This window comes from Eurosta solidaginis, chromosome 4, assembly GCF_040869045.1.
Source record: "Eurosta solidaginis isolate ZX-2024a chromosome 4, ASM4086904v1, whole genome shotgun sequence".
In the NCBI taxonomy this organism is placed as follows: Eukaryota; Metazoa; Arthropoda; class Insecta; order Diptera; family Tephritidae; genus Eurosta; species Eurosta solidaginis.
In genome coordinates, this window is record NC_090322.1 from 246166311 (window position 1) to 246184768 (window position 18458).

Genomic DNA, 18458 nt, shown 5'->3' on the forward strand with positions numbered 1-18458 from the left:
TTATGCTTTGCTTGTAACAAAATTTGGGAGTTGGCTAGTTTTCAATATCAGATGGCACCAGTGTCGCTCATTGTACCGTTCTCCATAAAAATACGAGCAATCTACTAATAATGCATAAGCTGGGGCTTTTAACCAGCAAGAAGACTCATAGTGGTGAACTGTTCATATTCACTCCCATTGACCAATCTGCCAGGAACTAAAATACCAAATAAATTCAAGGGGTTGTGTAGCACAACCCTTTCAAGTTGCCAGCGCAATACAAAGCTTCTCCAAACCCAATTGTCAACCTCACCTATCCGTAGCGAATCCTGTTTCATTAACACCCAAGGCTCTGGCGACTACCCATGGCCCTCGGGGAGTGTCCTTATCGGTACCACAACAACATACCGAAATGGAATACTTAACTAAAACCGGATCAAACCCGGGATCGAAGTCGACCAAAATAAGAATCAAACCAGAAACGAAAGAAGGAAATAACCGAAACCGTAAAAAAAACGAAAACGAAGCGTAAACGTTAACTGGAATGGAAATTAGCTTATTTCAAAATCGATCGTAAGCTGTCCTTCATTTTCTATAAAATCGTATTAGAAAACTACAAATATGCGTTTGGAAAAGCATTTCCTTTTTTATTCAGTTAATTATGTAAATAAAAATAATAGATTTTTTATTCAATTTTATAATTAGTCTAAGCCGCTTTCCAATACATATATACATATATGCATTTAAAAATTCAATTAAAACAAGAAAGTTAATTTACATAATTATCAATTTCATAGAGTTCGAAATTTAATAATTCAAGCATTTCGAACTTGAACAATACAAGAAAAATTATACAATTTAAATTTAATTTTTTAATTATTTTTAAAACGAGTTTTACAAATATAACTATGAATTTATATAAACTATATTAATATCATTTGCAACACTTCGATTAGCTGTAATTAGCTAAAGTAGTTTGCTTTAATTTCATGTATGTATATATGTATGAAAAAGAAATATATATAAATATATACATTAATAAAATCTATAAAATATGCACTACACTAAGTAATTGCAAAAAACATTGAACAGTTTGTATATATATGTATGTATTAGGGCTGTAAACAGCATCCAGATTTTTTAACAATCCGGATTAACCGGATATTCGAGAAACCGGATAGCTAAGCAAAAAATCCGGCTATCCGATTCGGAAATGGGAAATCCGGATATCCGTATGTCCGGATACTGGAATATAATAGTTGAATATCTGCATATCAGAATTGAACGAAGCAAACATCGAAAAATTATTCACAAAATATGTTTGTAGATTATTGAATTAACGTTAAAAATTAAAAAGCTACAATTTTACATCATATTACATATTTCTCAATACGAGCCTTTTTTGTATTCACTGTTAATTGATTTAATTCCCCCAGAGTTTATTGTTATTAATGTTAAATAAACATATATGGTACTGGATATCCAAAAATACGGTTATTAACCGGATCGCCATAAATACGGATATCCGGAGTTGCACAAACGAATATTAACCGGATATCCATGGGTCCGGATTTTATCCGTGTTATCGGATATCCGGATATTCGAATATGCAGATAGTCTCAGCCCTAGATGTATAGATGTGTTCAATGAATGAATTTGAAAACAATTTACATAAATATTTCTGCTATGCTTGAAAAGTTTCACAAATTTAAGGGTTTTATAGTTTTTTCACCTTTCTTGAATAACAATTATAATTGAGAGTATCAAACAAACAAACAGCACAATGTTTTTATGAACATTAGCTGTGATATATGCATGTGCGCAAATATGAATGAGTTAAAATCAAAGTAACATAATTTCATAATTTCATTTGGTGTTTTTTTTTTTTTGCAAACAGAAAAAACACAAACCTTTTAATTTGCAAATACATATTAATATAATAACAAATATTTATGCAAAAGACAATGAGCGCTGGATAAAAAAAAAAAGAAAGAAAAACCAACAAAACAATACAATAATGGAATGTGTATTAGACTGGGTCGATTTATTAACCCATATCGCGCCATCGATTTTTCGATAGGATTTGAGCTCAGGAAAAAAAGTTCCACTACGCATACTCTAAAAAATCATTTTCGAGCTCGAAATTTAATTTTTTTTGACTTTTTTTCGACTTTGATTTTTAAGGTTTTTTTCATAACCTACTAAAAATGTTTCACTTGATTGTAAAATTTTCATGTATACCCTGTCCGAGCCAAAAATGTCCGCTAAAAACGTTGGCGATAACAGTTTTTTGAAAAAATATTTTGCTTTAATTAGCATGACCTACTTAAAAAAATTTTCATATGTATACCCTGCCCGCCCAAAAATGTTCGCTAAAAACGTTGTCGATAACAGTTTTTGAAAAAAAAAAAAAATATATATTTTTTGAAAAAAATTAAAGCAAGGTATACATGAAAATTTTACAATCAAATGAAAATTTTTTAGTAGGTCATGAAAAAAAACCTTAAAAATCAAAGTCGAAAAAAGTCAAAAAAAAGAAATTTCGCAGGCTCGAAAATGATTTTTTTGAGTATGCGTAGCGGAACTTTTTTTCCTGAGCCCAAATCCTATCGAAAAATCGATGGCACGATGTCGGTTAACTTTCGTCCATACAAATCGACCCACCCTAATGTGTATGAAATTTTTAGATATATGAAAAAATATATGAAAAAAGCTAAATACATACAAGAGTAATTGATGCAAATGATGTATGTATGTATGTGCACATCTATGTTAATCGGTACTCCCACAAGCTGTGTAGAAAAAAGCAACGCACATTAGTTTTCAACAGCAAAGTCTAATTTGTTGGCGCTCAAGTATTGCGTTCACGAAAAAGCTCGTCGTTTTTGCACGCAATTGTTTAATACGACATTTTTTCCAGCTATACAAATGTGTCTATGTCAATTGGTTTTATATCTCAATTCTACGTTGGAGTTGTTTTTATCTTCACAATTCGCAAGAGTCTTCTTTTTAGTTTGACGTGCTTGTAAGTACATTTCATTGTATTAATGCTGTTTAATTATGTAAAGAGTTAATGCTCGTATACATACGAAACTATTATTCAATTTTAATAAATTTATAAAAACGGGGTATGGGTCATACCGCTTCAGTTCAGACCCTATTTTTTCGAATGACTTTTGTCTTAGGACTTTCCGATTTCTTATACTTTATGAAAGGAATTATATTCGTAAATGTTTAATTCTTCAACGTAAAGAAGAAAATACATATATCTAAAATATTTCATATCCCTTTAACTTTGTATAAACAATTTTTCGTAACACAAAGAGAGAAGCAAAGATCTAATAAATAATATTGATACTTTTTCCTGCTGTATTAGGATATCAAATAAGTTGAGAAATTTAACCTTTATGTATTTCATATTTTTTCAAATTTTGATTGTAGTAAATGGTAGTTAAGATATTATAATTTTACTAATAAATTAAAACTTGTTCAATACATAGTTATTTTTCTTTTTACTTATGTATGTATATTACAACAAACAAGATTTACAAACACATTTTCCGTATTTTTGTTTTTTACTTTTACATTTCGCTACATATATATGTGACCATTATTTGATTTTTTATAGTTTTTTTTTTTTTAATTTCATAAATTTCGTTAAATTGTCATTTCTTCTGTATTTGTATGAATATTTATTTTTATATATATATTTTTATGTATTTATGCATTAAGTATGTAAATTCGCCCAAAATACTACTTATATATGTGTGTGAATGCAACAAATCATACGTAAGTCCTAATGCAATGCTGGCCGAAAGCTGTCTATTGTTTAATTTGCTATTCCTATAACTCTTTATTTGTTGTTATTGCAGAATTTTTCTGATTAGTTAAATGTTTTTTGCATGAATAAGTGTGTGTATGTCCTATGTGTATATGCATGTATATGTAATATGTTTAAACCTAATTAGAATTGCACCCAATTTGCATTTGTTGCATTCTGTTGTTGCTGCTGCTGTTGGCCGCTGAAATAAATACATTTTATTAAATTATATATATGTATATAGATGTAATGATATATAAAATTTAGTACCCGGCTGAAGCATAATCTGTCCATTCGGTACCTGTACCACCAACCGACGCCCTATGTGCAGGCGATGTACCCGGACTTTGTCGAACAGAACCACCACCGGCTCCTGAAGCTGGGGGTGGCGCGATTTTACCAATACCACCAGGTGGTGGTGGTAAAATACCAGTTGATGGTTTGGTTTTACCAGTGCGTGCAGTGCCTTCTGAACCGTCCTTTTTCTTAAATACACAAATGGTAAACATATATTAGTTTAATGAGGCATACAGAGCCTTTTATTTAGACACTAAAACAACTTCTTATTTTTAGTTGTTTCCCTAGTTTAGATATATAAAGCCTGAAGTGATGCACTGGGACCTGTTTCTACGAATTCGAATACATAATTTATTTTACATTTAATACATACTGTGATTCGCATATTGATTTTGATAGTTTCGCCATCCTTGAAACCCAAATCCAGTTGCTGCTTAGGTTCTGTTTTTTCTTTTTCGATTTGTTCTTGATTTTTCACCCATTTGAAGTGATCTTGCAACGCCACATTCAAATCAAATGAATCTGAACGATCGCCGAAGCCTAGGCCTAAAAAGGCGGACCGACCTAAAAGGAAAATATTATTTTAATAACTTTTTGGGTTCTCTCAAAATTATCTTTGCCCTAATTACCATTATCATCTTGCACACGTATTACGAAATATCGTGAACTGTCTGATACCGCTTCTATAGCCACACCAGGATATGTATCAATCGGACAATTGGCGAATAGCGCTCCAGAAGTCTTATCTTCAAGCTTTAGATTTACAGCTGTACCTTTGGCTACCAACCGCATACGCCCAGTCCATGTTGGTTCACCCAAATTCCAGTCAGCAGCTCTGAAATAATAATAAAAAATTCAAATATATTTTGAACATTTGAGAAGCAAATTGAATGATCTCCCATATATGCTGGTCAAACCAAATGGGGGATTCTTAATTTCGTATAACGATTTGAACTAAAAGCACGAATTGAAATGACTCATAAAAACGCTAACATGAGTGTAAGAGTTACATAGAGTTTCGTTATCTCGACCCCAAAAGGTAAATAAAATCGGAGACCAAACAGCTAGTTGATGAACCCTGCGCCTCAAAATTTGCAAAGTCTCTGTTGTAGATGAAATTGCAGGCCTGTCAAAACACAGCGCTCAGAACTGCCACGGGGTGTCTTATTATGTCACCTGAAAATCATCTACACAGCTAGGTGAGAATACTTCCGTAAAATGAGAGAAATGAAATGCTGAACAAACAATTTCAGTTAAATACCCAGAAACCTGGCATGCCAACTGGCATCTCATTGAGAAGGCCATGACTACCAGGAACTTAAAGAGTCGTCATCTCCGTAAGCACTTTGAATATCTGACATAACGCCAACAATGTTTTCAATTGCAATGTGGAGCCAACGCCTTCCATATCTCTTGGGTCACACCCTGTTTTAACTCAGGCACTCGTTAGAGGATATTGATAACAATCTGTTCCAGAGATGGTCGGGCTTGGTACCGGATCTGCATCCGGCAAAGAACCATCAACATCGATAACACCACCGTTCCCAAGGCAGTCGGCGTTCCCAAGGCAGTCGGTTCTATGTACCGGAGCGACTCGGGATTTTTCCCGACCAAGGACTGTCATTTCAGTGTGACCCCATTTAATTTGTTTCGTCCCTCACACAAATTGTCATCCTCCCAGCAGCTCCTTGCAGCAGGACTGCTACATATTCTCTTACTTCGGGAAGGTATCGAACCCAATCCGGGTCCGTATCCTGACCCCGGTCCTGAGAAATGGTTTTGCTGCATTTGCCAGAAAAGAATCTTTTTAGGACGGTCATACTCTGTTCAGTGTGTCTCGTGCAAGGGATGGTTGCATCGGACAGGTTGTTCTGGGCTTGATCCCAAAACCCGACGTCCACGTAACTTTTATAAATCTTTTGTGGCTCCTTGCTGCTCACGCCCAAGGGCGTCCCGTAGTTTACGCCTAAGCGCCCCCCCCCCCCCCCCCCCCCCACTACCTTCCAGCAGCCTCGCTGCTCAGCAAGCCACAACAAGTACCCGCTGCTGCTCGCGCCCCACGGCGCCAACAACTCAAACAGCTGATACCACTCATAACTACTACCTTCGTAGTAGAGCTAGTAGCAATGCTGAGCATCAGCCCCTGCTCCCGTCTTCTTCTCCCCCCCTCTTTTCTGGCAGCAATCGTGCAGGTCAGGGAAACATACTCTTAGTCCCTACCTCCGTTTGCACCGTCTGCCAGCACAGAATATATAGGATTGCGACATCCGCTCAATGCAGCTCCTGCCTTGGGTGGTGCCACTTTCCTAGATGTTCTGGTCTCCGCGACGGGTTTCATCGCGCCATGTTGCCAGGTCACAAACCCAAATCATCCGGGTACCCCAATGCTTGCCCAAGGGCGCCCAGTCTCAAGGCCACAACAGCAATTGCGTCCTGCCCTTCCACAACCTAAGCGTAGTCACCCGTCACTTACCCCTAGAGTGGCGGCGTCACCCCTCATGCACTTCAGAATTCTGCAGTTAAACTGTAATGGAATAACTGGGAAGATTACGGAGATAGTCGATTTCATGAAGCGGCACAACATCCGCATTGCTGCGATTCAAGAGACAAAACTCACACCAAGATCTGCATTGCAGACCTGCTCTGGGTATAATGTCCACAGGAAAGACCGCGAGAGCGGAAATGGAGACGGCCTCGCGTCTACTAAACACCACTCTGTGCAATATTATATATTTGATCCTGGCATCGACCGCAGGGACAATGTCTTAGAACGTTAAGGCCTATCTGTCCGGTCAGGCGATGCAAATCTAGAAATCATCAACATCTACATCCCTCCTGTCACCTGTTGCCCCAGTGGATACCGCCCTAATATCGAGGCCTTACTCACTGGCAACAATCGCATTATCTTAGGCGATTTCAAGGCCCATCACGACCTATGGCATTCAAACTTGCGGGCGGACAGTAGGGGTGAGATGTTGGCGGATCAAATAGAAGAAACGACGTTCTGCACAATAAACGGAGACGCCCCCACACGTATGGTAGGAAGCTGTCAATCGTGAGCGCAGAACTCGTAAACTGCGTCAACTGGCAGCCGATGGTAACATTGGCATCCGACCACCTGCCCATACCTATTTCGTTCGAGCGTACCGCCGACTTCATCGTCACCGAAAAACGCACTTTCATAAACTTCAAAAAAGGAAAGTGGGAAGAATATAAATCTGCAACAGACAGCAGCTTTGCTGCCCTCCCTATCCCGACTGATGCCCGCCAAGGGGAGCGTGCCTTCCGTAAGGTCATTGAATCCGCCTCGGCACATTTCATTCCCGCCGGGAGAATTCCCGAAATCCGGACCCACTTCCGGGCGGAGGCCGCGAGCTTAGCGAGGGAACGCGACCTTATAAGACAGCTTGATCCAGGCGACCCCCATATAAGGGATATAAACCAACGCATCAGATTGCTTGTGGACGAACACAAGCGGGCGAAATGGGAAGAGCACCTAAGAGGTTGTAACCTCTCTACCGGTGTAGGTAAACTTTGGTCCACCGTAAAGTCCCTATCGAATCCGACTAAGCACAAAGACAAAGTTTCCATCGCCTTTGGCGATAAGGTGCTGTCGGATGCGAAAAAATGCGCGAGCGCTTTCTGCCGGCAATATATAATGCATCCTACGGTCGACAAAGATAGACGGAGAGCCAATAGACACGCACATAAACACAAATTCAGCGCGTCACCAATCACCATCACCGCTAGAGAGGTTGAGGACGCCATTGGTCGCGCTAAACCATCCAAAGCAGTGGGCCCAGACGGCATAGCCATGCCGATGCTTAAAAACCTAGGGAAAGAGGGTTTCAAATATTTAGCGCATGTCTTCAACCTGTCTCTTTCCACCTTTGTCATACCCGAGAAATGGAAAATGGCCAAGGTGGTCCCGCTACTAAAGCCTGGGAAACCAGCTAACGTAGGTGAGTCATATCGTCCGATATCTCTCCTATCGCCAGTGGCAAAGACGCTTGAAGCCATTTTGCTCCCTTATTTCCAAGCACATTTGCAGCTAGCCCCTCATCAGCATGGCTTCAGAAAACTCCATAGCACTACCTCCGCGCTAAATGTCATTAGCACCCAGATAAATTGCGGTTTGAATCAATACCCCCACCACAGAACAGTACTCGTAGCGCTAGACCTATCAAAAGCCTTTGATACGGTCAACCATGGCTCGTTACTGCAAGACCTGGAAGGGTCTACCCTTCCCCCATGTCTTAAAAGGTGGACCGCAAATTATCTGGGTGGTCGGCAGGCATCGGTGCAATTCAGAAACGAAACATCAAAACCAAGGAGAATTAAACAAGGGGTGCCACAGGGTGGTGTCCTATCCCCACTTTTGTTTAATTTCTACATATCTAAGCTACCTTCACCACGGGAAGGAGTCACAATCGTTTCCTACGCCGATGACTGCACAATAATCGCCACAGGCCCAGAGATCGATGAGCTATGCAATAAAATAAACGGCTCTCTCCCTGATCTCTCCAGTTTTTTCGCCTCGCGAAACCTGGCATTGTCACCGACTAAATCTTCCGCGACCTTATTTACAACATGGACGCCCCAAATGTCGACCATATTGAACATCCACGTCGATGGCACTACTCTACCGACTGTCCTACACCCCAAAATCTTGAGTGTGACGTTTGATCAGGATCTACATTTTGGTGCGCACGCAACCGCAATTGTTCCGAGAATTCAGAGCCGTAATAAAATCCTCAAATCCCTTGCTGGCAGTACCTGGGGAAAAGATAGAGAAACGCTCATGACCACATACAAAGCAATTAGCCAGCCGATTACGTGCTACGCGTCGCCCATATGGTCGCCTAGCCTAAAAACTACCCAGTGGAAGAAACTACAGGCCTGCCAAAATACTGCTCTCAGAATCGCCACGGGCTGTCTTCTTATGTCCCCAGAACACCATCTGCATAATGAGGCGAGAATACTCCCCATCAGGGAGAGAAATGAGATGCTGACCAAACAGTTTCTGTTGAATACCCAGAAACCTGGGCATTCCAACAGACATCTGATTGACGAACCAGCACCGCCTAGGGGCCTAAGGAGTCATCTCCGTAAGCATTTTGAGGAAATACGGCACCTAAGAACCCAGCCGTATGAAGCGAAAAAACACAAGCAGGTCCTTGGTGAACTCCATAGACAGGCGTCGGACCTTTATGTCGGGAATTGCCCGGTGAATCCAGTACTTGAAGAAAAATATCCAGAACTCGCGGAAGAGTAACGCATACTCCCCAGGGAAACGTGTGTCACTCTTGCTCAACTTCGTTCTGGATACTGTAACAGGTTAAACTCTTACCTATCCAGAATCAACCCCGACATACAAAATGTATGCCCCGCTTGCAATGTGTCCCCACATGACACCAACCATCTCTTTAATTGTAATGTGGAACCAACGCCTCTAACACCCCTTTCCTTATGGTCCACCCCTGTTGAAACGGCAAGTTTCCTTGGACTCCCGTTAGAGGATATTGATGACAATTTGTGATCGGTCGCGGCTATTAGGTGGGGCGATCATTGCTACAACAACAACAACAACATAACACCACCAAGGCCTTCGGGGAGTGTCCTGATCGCTACAACAACAGCAAGAAAAACTGATCTATTGGGTGTGGAAGTATTGCTACAACAGCAAAATATTGATTTAGATGACAAAGATAACTACTAAAACGAGAGGTTTTTTTCCCCGTAGTTTTAAGACATCCTTTGGTTCAAATGGTCAGACGGTTAGCCATAAGACGGCCGCACGAAGGAAAAATATTTGATGGGTTGACAGCGCAATTTATAGCTTCTCCAACCCAACTTTTTACCTCACTTACCACTGGCGATTCTGATATATTTAGCAGGCGACGCTCTAGTGCCCACAAGTTCATCAACATGTCGGTGTCCTACTTTGTGTTTCTTGAAAATTGGAATAGCAACAGTACAGAACAACGGAACAAATTTGCTGATGTTTTTTTCGAAACATGAGAATAGCTCTGAAGGGGATGTCAGCTCAATTTATAGCTTCTCCAACCCAATTGTCATCCTCACTTACCTGTGGCAACTGTAACCCTCTTCGTGGGGGTGTGGAGAGGGTGTATGACCTACAAGGTTTAATGTGGCCATATAAATCGTTCCCGAGATGGTCTTGCTAGCACCTTAATGGTGCTGTGTTACCGGAGCGTACCGGATCTGTATCCGGCAAAGGGCCATCTCATCGATAACACTCCCCAAAGCCTTCGGGGAGCAACCTTATCGCTACAACAACAACACTACCAATTGCCCCGCTAATTAATTTGCCTATAGTAAAAGCCAATTGCTTTGAACTTGAAGCATGCAATTGCCGTTTAACCTTGTAACAAATGCCGTGCGCGTCTAAGGACACAATCAATGTGCAATGAAGACGCTTAATTGAATTACTTCACTTCACAGCAGCCATTCATTACACATAATTGTCAGCGATATGGTAGTTGGTGTATGATGGATTTCGTTGACGTGGTCCATTGTTGTATGTTGGTTGCAATTTTACCCAATTGTTTTATTTATCTATGTATGTCATCAAACTATGACAGTGGCAATGAAAAAATGAAATAATAGCAGTGAAGTATAGGATAGAAGAAACGAACAAATTTTCCACGAATACACTTTCCCACAATTGCCGCTTGATTTATTGCTTACCTGTAACCTCTGTTGCTGGCACGTGGTGGAATCTTGTAAATAAATACTTCTGGTTTAACAATCAGCACACTTTCGTATTCCATTTTTTCAAAAATTGACTAATAAATTTTGTCCAAATCACTTTTTCGACCAATTTTTCTGATTTTTTCTCTTTTAGTAAACTCCCCCTTTTTCCTCAGCCATCATTTGTTGGTTTTCTGTCAGATTTCATCGGGTGACGGTTGCAGTGTTGTATAGCGACAGTAACGGTGTTGATATGACATGATATTTAGTACAGTTTGTTGTCTTTTTGTCTTTGGTAAGTTTTTGAATTGTATAGCTTGATTGGAATGCTTAAATTTCAGAGAATACAGGCCAGGCCCCAAATTCCAACTTTCGCTAACGCGAAAACTCCATCACCAAAAATATCTAAAACAGTCTCAAGTGCGGAGAAATATACTATAGTATACATAATATGGTCTTAAGGAATAACCGCCTAAGTTCTATGTATAAGTATTGGAGTTAGGCTGTTATTCCTTGTAACCATATGGCAGCATGTATATATTATATATATTTTTATATATTTTTTGCGATGGGGTTTTAGCCTTAGCGAAGGTTGGAATTCGGGGGCAAGCTTTGCTCAGTGCTTCGGTTTGATATATGGATTTAACCCTTAGGCAAGTTGCACACGAGGTTACGCGTCATAGACGCGTACAAGATATTTCATATAGCTACAATTTCTCTACGCCTCAAGATCTGCACACGAAGCTACTTTCGAGCGTCGCTACAAAAAGCAGACAATTATTGAAAAAATTAAATTTCTTCAGCTATATCCGTCCCCGAAACCAAAGGAAAATGGGTATTAAACGTTGTTTGCATCCCCGTGCCTTTGTAAATTATGAAAGGCAATTTTAAACCACCGCGGACTAGAGAAAAGGGTGATTTCTAGTTTCCAACACTTTTTAGCCTTTTAAACGCTTCAACAATGTATAACCAAGCTGTTGTGGTGTTTAATACTCTTTTTCGCTTTGGTAATATATCTTTCACCTACTTTTATTAACTAAAGAAATATTTTTTAACTAATTACACAAATTTGCATACAAAAAAATGTAAAAAAACAACTTGTTCTTCCTTTTTTTCAAGCGTACGAACGCTCAGCGACCAACATTGTTGTACGCGTAGCTACATGAAACTTTCATGCTTTGTCGCTTTCATTCAGCTTACCCCTCGTATGCAGCTCTCCATTCAAATACATGTGTTCGGAATCAACGCTTACAAATTTCGCCTGCAGCTTCTATGACGCGTAGCTTTGTGTGCACCTTGCCTAAGTCCACCTTATCTCTTACTTTGGTATTCATTGTTCTGTTCACAGCACTGGTTTTATCTGTCAACATAGAAGGATCACTGCTGTCAATAATTTATTGACATTTCGCTTTCCCACGTGAAATCGTACTTTTATAGCGAGAAATTCCAATTTGTAAACAAAAAACTATGCGGACCAAATAGAAGGGCACTTTTACCAAGGATGACTCCTGGCCATAATGCCAACTCCGACAGCGATCTGGAAAGTGTCATTTCATTCAAAGATACAGTTAAGCCACGACGAAACAGCACAGGTCCTAAGTACTTTTGCAGCATTCAAGGTTGTGGGCAAAGCTTCAAACGCCTCGATCATTTGGATCGGCATGAATATCATCACACTGGAGTCGTAAATGAATAAGAAGGGCACAGAATATACTTGTTAATACTTGTTACTCCTTTTATAGAAAAAGCACATATGCATCTACGATGGTTGCGATAAAAACTATTCCATATTGACACATTTAAAGCGTCACTTCCGCACAACGCACGAACGTGTGGCAAAGCCGGAGAAAAATGTTACATGCCAAATACCAGGTTGTTTGAAAATGTTTCAAACAGAAACCAATATGCTGCGTCACATACGCCAAGTGCATGAGAAACCAAAAATCTATGCATGCACTTCCTGTGAAGAGAAATTTACGCAGAAATTAAAATTGCGCAGACATGAAATACAAAGGCACACAGGCGATTATCCTTATACGTAAGAGAAGCTAATGCATTTTATGTATAATATTTTCGAAATAATAGTTAATTTCCTTTTATTCATGCAGTTGCGATAAATGCTCCAGAGGTTTTTATCAACAATGGCAACACGATCGTCATGTACGAAGTTGTAAAGTATACATTTGTGCGGTGTGTACATTGCAGTTCGATAAATGGACAAATTATCAAAAACACTGTAAGGAGCAACAACACTTACGCAAGTATTACCAGTGTGAACATTGCGAGCGAGTGTATAGCAAGCCGAGTGATTTGAAAAAGCATATTGCTGCCAAGCATATGACAGAGGAAATGCAAATGGTTTACAAATGCGCTGTGTGTGAACGTTGTTATGCATATGAGCGAAATTTGAAACAACATATGCGCGTGGCACACGATGGTAAAAGATTTCAATGTAGTATGGAACAGTGCGAGCGTATATTTAGTAGCGCGCAAAATTTAAATAAGCATTTAAAGCGCGAACACCATGATGACAGCACAAAATGCGAGGTACCCAGCAACACACAAAAGAAGAAAAATGAGAAGAGTTCTGGGCGGCGTAAGAAACGTAAAGATGCTGGAAAATCAATTATGTCAAATTTAACAAAATTTAGTGGCTTAGTAGTAGATCGCGAATTTGACAAATTACTGAGGGAACGTGAGGACGTTGCAATAGAAATGGCTGGCAATGCGCTGGTGGAGGATCAAAGTGGTGAAAGTGACGATGGCGAAGCTGATACACCGTTGGCGAAATTTTTCAGAGTGGATGGAATTGCAGGTGATATAACGTCCACAACTGACGGAGTGGAGCCGCTGTTGACAGCAGTGTTGGTAGATATTTAATGGATTACATAAGACTTAAGTGTTGTTCATGTGGCTGCAAAATACCGCTGAACTATTGTTGTGGAAACCACTTTATTTTTTTTAGTTTAGCTTAGTTTATTCAGACTAGATACAAAGGCATTAAAAGATATTTAAACTATATAATAAACTTATAAACGTAATTAGATGCTATGGATGAGTCGCTATGAAAAAAGGCCCCATTTACTTATCAACGGACTTCGATAGTGCTAAGTGTTGGTGATGAGTGAGCGACGAAATACGATTTTCCTACCTATGGCATTTCAAACCATCATCTATTGCAAAATAATGACATTCCCCATTAAAGATATTGTGGAGTGATATCTTTACACAGGGGTTAAAGGGCTGAGATCCGACGGTTTGAGCGGTCAAACAATTTTACATGCAGCAGTGGGTCTAGTATCGGATACATACCCGGCAGAGGTCCCCCCTATCCGAAACACGTCCTAAATTTTCCGAGTGTTTTGGAGACTATAACAACAATAACAACGCCACAACGCTAAACAACATCATTTGCTAGGTTACGAAAACATATTTCTTTAATTGAAATTTTATTTATATTCTAATAATAAATACACTTTCTTTGAAAAATTGTTAACAACAAATCATACAAAGGTGTCTTTTAAAGTGAACTAGTGATTTTACGATTGCGCATTTGTTGGAACCATTTTTCCAGCTGCTGGTCAGGTGTTTGTGGTACGGGTAAGTAATAATTTTTAGGTGGCTCACCTTCTTCCAGGCGCACGAAATAGTGACAATGCTTGTATTCAACTTTACCCTGACGTCCACGGGCGTGACGACGTATGCCACGAAAATAACGTCCTTTTCCGACATTCGATTCAGCTAAAAGATATAAAAACAAGTTACTGCTGCTGCTCTTCAAACTTTTAAAACTGTATTATTTACCAATCCATAAATTGCTTTTATATTCGACATTATGATTACGCACAGCCATTTCTTGGGCTTCCAATATCACTTCCTTCACGTGTGTGGCACCTTTTTTCAATACGAAACTTAATTGCTTTACTGCTTCATCAACCGTCATGCCACGTACAAATGACGCTATATACCACATTTTATCTGGACTATATTTTATGTTACAGCGCATATGGCAAACATACTAAGAGCATACACATATAGATCTTATTCAGTTTCCTATTTGAATGATGGCTCATCTAACAACTTACCCCCTTTCTGGGCTCCTCATCTGGCGCTTGTGGTGGATGTACTACTTTATTATATTGTAGCCACTTCTGCGGTCCATGATGTCCTTGATTCCATTTGGAGTTTAGTGCATCCGATGTGTGAAAGTTATTACAAGCGGGTGGCAGCAGCTTAGACGATGTACGCAACAAATTACGTGGGGCTATGCTGAGACGCGCAAATTGGAGTGTCAATGAGCTCATGTTTTCTGATGAAGTAAAAGTTTTTAAGTTAAAAGTTTAAAAAATATCAAGTAAATATTACAACTTAACCACGCGAGTTCAATTTCCTAACAGCTGTCAAAATGAACAGCTGATGGGGCAGCAGTGCTAGTGCTGCAATTCGATGCTCTGATACAGGGTGAAGGCTTTCATTTATAAAGGCCAAAACAGAAGAGCGAAGTTTTACATTAGCGCCGCTAGCTTTGCTGGTGATTTTTATACTCAGCGTGCTTTACACACAGAGTATATTAACCTTGATTGGATAACGGTTGGTTGCACAGGTATAAAGGAATCGAGATAGATATAGACTTCCATATATCAAAATCATCATTATTGAAAAAAAATTTGATTGAGCCATGTCCGTCCGTCTGTTCGTTAACACGATATCTTGAGTAAATTTTGAGGTATCTTGATGAAATTTGGTATGTAGGTTCCTGGGCACTCATTTCAGATCTCTATTTAAAAAGAACGAAATCGGACTATAACCATGCCCACTTTTTCGATATCCAAAAATTCGAAAAACCGAAAAAGTGCGATAATTCATTACCAGAGACGTATAAAGCGATGAAACTCGGTAGGTGGGTTGACCTTATGACGCAGAATGGAAAATTAGTAAAACTTTGGACAATTAAAAGAAGGTAATTTAAGAGTTTTACAAGCTGTAATTTGGCAGTCGTTGAAGATATCATGATGAAATTTGACAGCAACGTTACTCTTATTACTATATATGTGCTTAATAAAAATTAGCAAAATCGGATGACGAACACGCCCACTTTAAAAAAATTTTTTTTTTAAGTCAAATTTTAACAAAAAATTTTATATCTTTACAGTATATCAGTAAATTATGTCAACATTCAACTCCATGGTGCAACAAAATACAAAATAAAAAAAAATTTCAAAATGGGCGTGGCTCCACCCTTTTTCATTTAATTTGTCTAGAATACTTTAATGCCATAACTCGAACAAAAATTTACCAATCCTTGTGAAATTTGGTAGGGGCATAGATTCTATGACGATAACTGTTTTTTGTCAAAATGGGCAAAATCGGTTGAAGCAACGCCCAGTTTTTATACACAGTCGACCGTCTGTCCTTCCGCTCGGCCGTTAACACGATAACTTGGGCAAAAATCGAGATATCTTTACTAAACTTAGTTCACGTACTTATCTGAACTACATTTATCTTGGTATTAAAAATGGGCGAAATCCGACTATGACCACCCCCACTTTTTCGATATCGAAAATTTCGAAAAATGAAAAAAATGCCATAATTTTATACCAAATACGAAAAAAGGGATGAAAAACGGTGATTGGATTGGTTTTTTGACGCAAAATATAACTCTAGAAAAAACTTTGTAAAATGGGTGTGAGACCTACCATATTAAGTAGAAGAAAATGAAAAAGTTCTGCAGGGCGAAATCAAAAGCCTTTGAAATCATGGCAGAAATACTGTTCGTGGTACTACATGTATAAATAAATTAGCGGTACCCGACAGATGATGTTCTGGGTCAACCTGGTCCACATTTCGGTCGATATCTCGAAAACGCCTTCACATATACAACTAAGGGCCACTCCCTTTTAAGACCCTCATTAATACCTTTAATTTGATACCACATTCTAGAGTCACCCCTGGTCCACCTTTATGGCGATATCCTGAAATTGCATTCACCTATAGAACAATGGCGCACTTTCTTTAAAATACTCTTTAATACCTTCCATTTAAAACCTATGTCATACAAACACATTCCAGGGTTACCCTATGTTCATTTTGCTAAATTGTGATTTTCCCTTATTTTGTCTCCAAAGCTCTCAGCTGAGTATGTAATGTTCGGTTAACCCCGAACTTAGCCTTCTTTACTTGTTTTTCTTGTGTTGGTACATGTGCACCTTTATCCATCTTGCAGCTGTTATTGTGGTTATAGCGGTGCCTCGCATCTTCCAATAGGTGCGATCACTCACAAATAGCCATCAATTTCCTTTAACGTCTTTGCCTCTAACGAGATTGCTTTCATCAACTGCGAGCTTAGGGTATTTGTCATTGACTCGTTCTCACCGTGCAATTAGTGGTATAGCAACTTGCCGACTTTTTGTTGATGTCCCTGATGGTCTTTTTATGCTTTTTTATTTTCAATAGGAGATGCGTAGCATGCAAGCGGCTAGTCAACTGCTTTATAAGTAGCTATGAGCATTTCTTTGCCCCAAGTGCTGCCAGCGAGGGACTTGAGAATTTCGTTACGGCTCTGAACCTTAGGTACGTTTTGATCGAACGTCACGCCCAGTATTTATGGTGGTAGGACAGTCGGTAGCATTATTCCATCGACATGGATGTTCCCATATAGGATTTGGGCGGCGACAGTGCAAAATTTTGCGATGAGAAAAAAACTGGAAATACTATGGAGATAGTCGTTATAGCAAAGCTCATCAATGGATTGGCCGGGACCTGTTGCCATTATAGTGCAGTCATTGGTAAGATACAATGGCAACTACTTCTGGTGGGGAAAGTAGCTTCGATATGTGAAAACTAAACAAAAGGGGAAGAACACCGCCCTGTCGCACCCCTGTTTAGTTTTTCTGGGTTTTGATGTTACGTTTCTGAGCTGCACCGATGCTTGCCAACCACACAAATAAATTGCAGTCCACCTTTCGAGGCTGGGAGAAAGGGTTGACCCTTTAAAGCCTTGCAGTTACTTATGTTAGCTGGTTTCGCAGAAACTAGAAAATACACACCCGCCATGCTAGGCGACTTTCAAGACAAATTGGGCAGTGGTAAGGGGTTGTTGTTGTTGTAGCGATAAGGACACTCACCGTAGGCCCTGGGGAGTGTTATAGATGTTGATGATCCTTTGCCGGATGCAGATCCGGCACGTTCCGGTAACAAGTACCAATAAGGTATTAGCCCAACCATCTCGGGAACCATTTGGTATGCCCACATGAAACCTTCTGGGCCATCCCGCCCTCCCGCCAGAGCTCTGACTGTTAAGGAAACAGGATTCGCAGCGGGTAGGTGAGGTTGAAAATTGGGTTGGAGAAGCTATATATTGCGCTGGCAATCCCTTGAAAGGGTACCGCTACACAACACCTTCAGTCAATTTGGTATTTTAGTCGCCTTTTACGACAGGCATACATGCCGCGGGTATATTCTAGGTAGGTACGCCTACCAGCATCGATAACACTCCCCAAAACTTTCGGGGCAAAATACGCTGGGAAATCGAGGCTTCAATCTAGCGAAGAATAACTCTTGCTAATAAATGCTAGTTTGGACTAAGTAGGAAGTTGAAAAGTAAAATCCTCTATCGGCATATAAAAATCATGCTCTACAAGTCACTTAT

General features: G+C 39.6%; 3 protein-coding genes across 5 annotated transcripts; 1 reads left to right on the forward strand and 2 right to left on the reverse strand.

Annotated features, from left to right (window-relative positions):
* Nucleotides 1-599: 599 nt before the first annotated feature.
* LOC137251218 (NECAP-like protein CG9132) lies at nucleotides 600-11007 on the reverse strand. The gene is made up of 5 exons (XM_067785427.1): nucleotides 10808-11007; nucleotides 4726-4931; nucleotides 4470-4660; nucleotides 4070-4284; nucleotides 600-4001 (listed from the first exon to the last, which is right to left on the reverse strand). Exons 1-5 carry the CDS (start codon nucleotides 10888-10890, stop codon nucleotides 3944-3946), a joined length of 753 nt encoding a protein of 250 aa, XP_067641528.1. The 5' UTR covers nucleotides 10891-11007; the 3' UTR covers nucleotides 600-3943.
* Nucleotides 11008-12166: 1159 nt separating this feature from the next.
* On the forward strand, nucleotides 12167-14381 carry LOC137251220 (transcription factor IIIA). The gene is made up of 3 exons (XM_067785441.1): nucleotides 12167-12494; nucleotides 12553-12848; nucleotides 12919-14381. The coding sequence occupies exons 1-3, from the start codon at nucleotides 12312-12314 to the stop codon at nucleotides 13688-13690; spliced, it is 1251 nt and encodes a 416-aa protein (XP_067641542.1). The 5' UTR covers nucleotides 12167-12311; the 3' UTR covers nucleotides 13691-14381.
* On the reverse strand, nucleotides 14221-15316 carry mRpL22 (mitochondrial ribosomal protein L22). 3 transcript variants are annotated; one of them, XM_067785444.1, is made up of 4 exons: nucleotides 15176-15316; nucleotides 14896-15119; nucleotides 14615-14828; nucleotides 14221-14551 (listed from the first exon to the last, which is right to left on the reverse strand). In XM_067785444.1, the coding sequence occupies exons 2-4, from the start codon at nucleotides 15112-15114 to the stop codon at nucleotides 14331-14333; spliced, it is 654 nt and encodes a 217-aa protein (XP_067641545.1). In that variant the 5' UTR covers nucleotides 15115-15119; nucleotides 15176-15316; the 3' UTR covers nucleotides 14221-14330. The 3 variants fall into 3 exon arrangements, with proteins under 3 accessions (XP_067641545.1, XP_067641546.1, XP_067641544.1); XM_067785445.1 differs by having other exon boundaries at nucleotides 15179-15196; XM_067785443.1 differs by having other exon boundaries at nucleotides 14896-15217.
* Between the last annotated feature and the right edge of the window lie 3142 nt (nucleotides 15317-18458).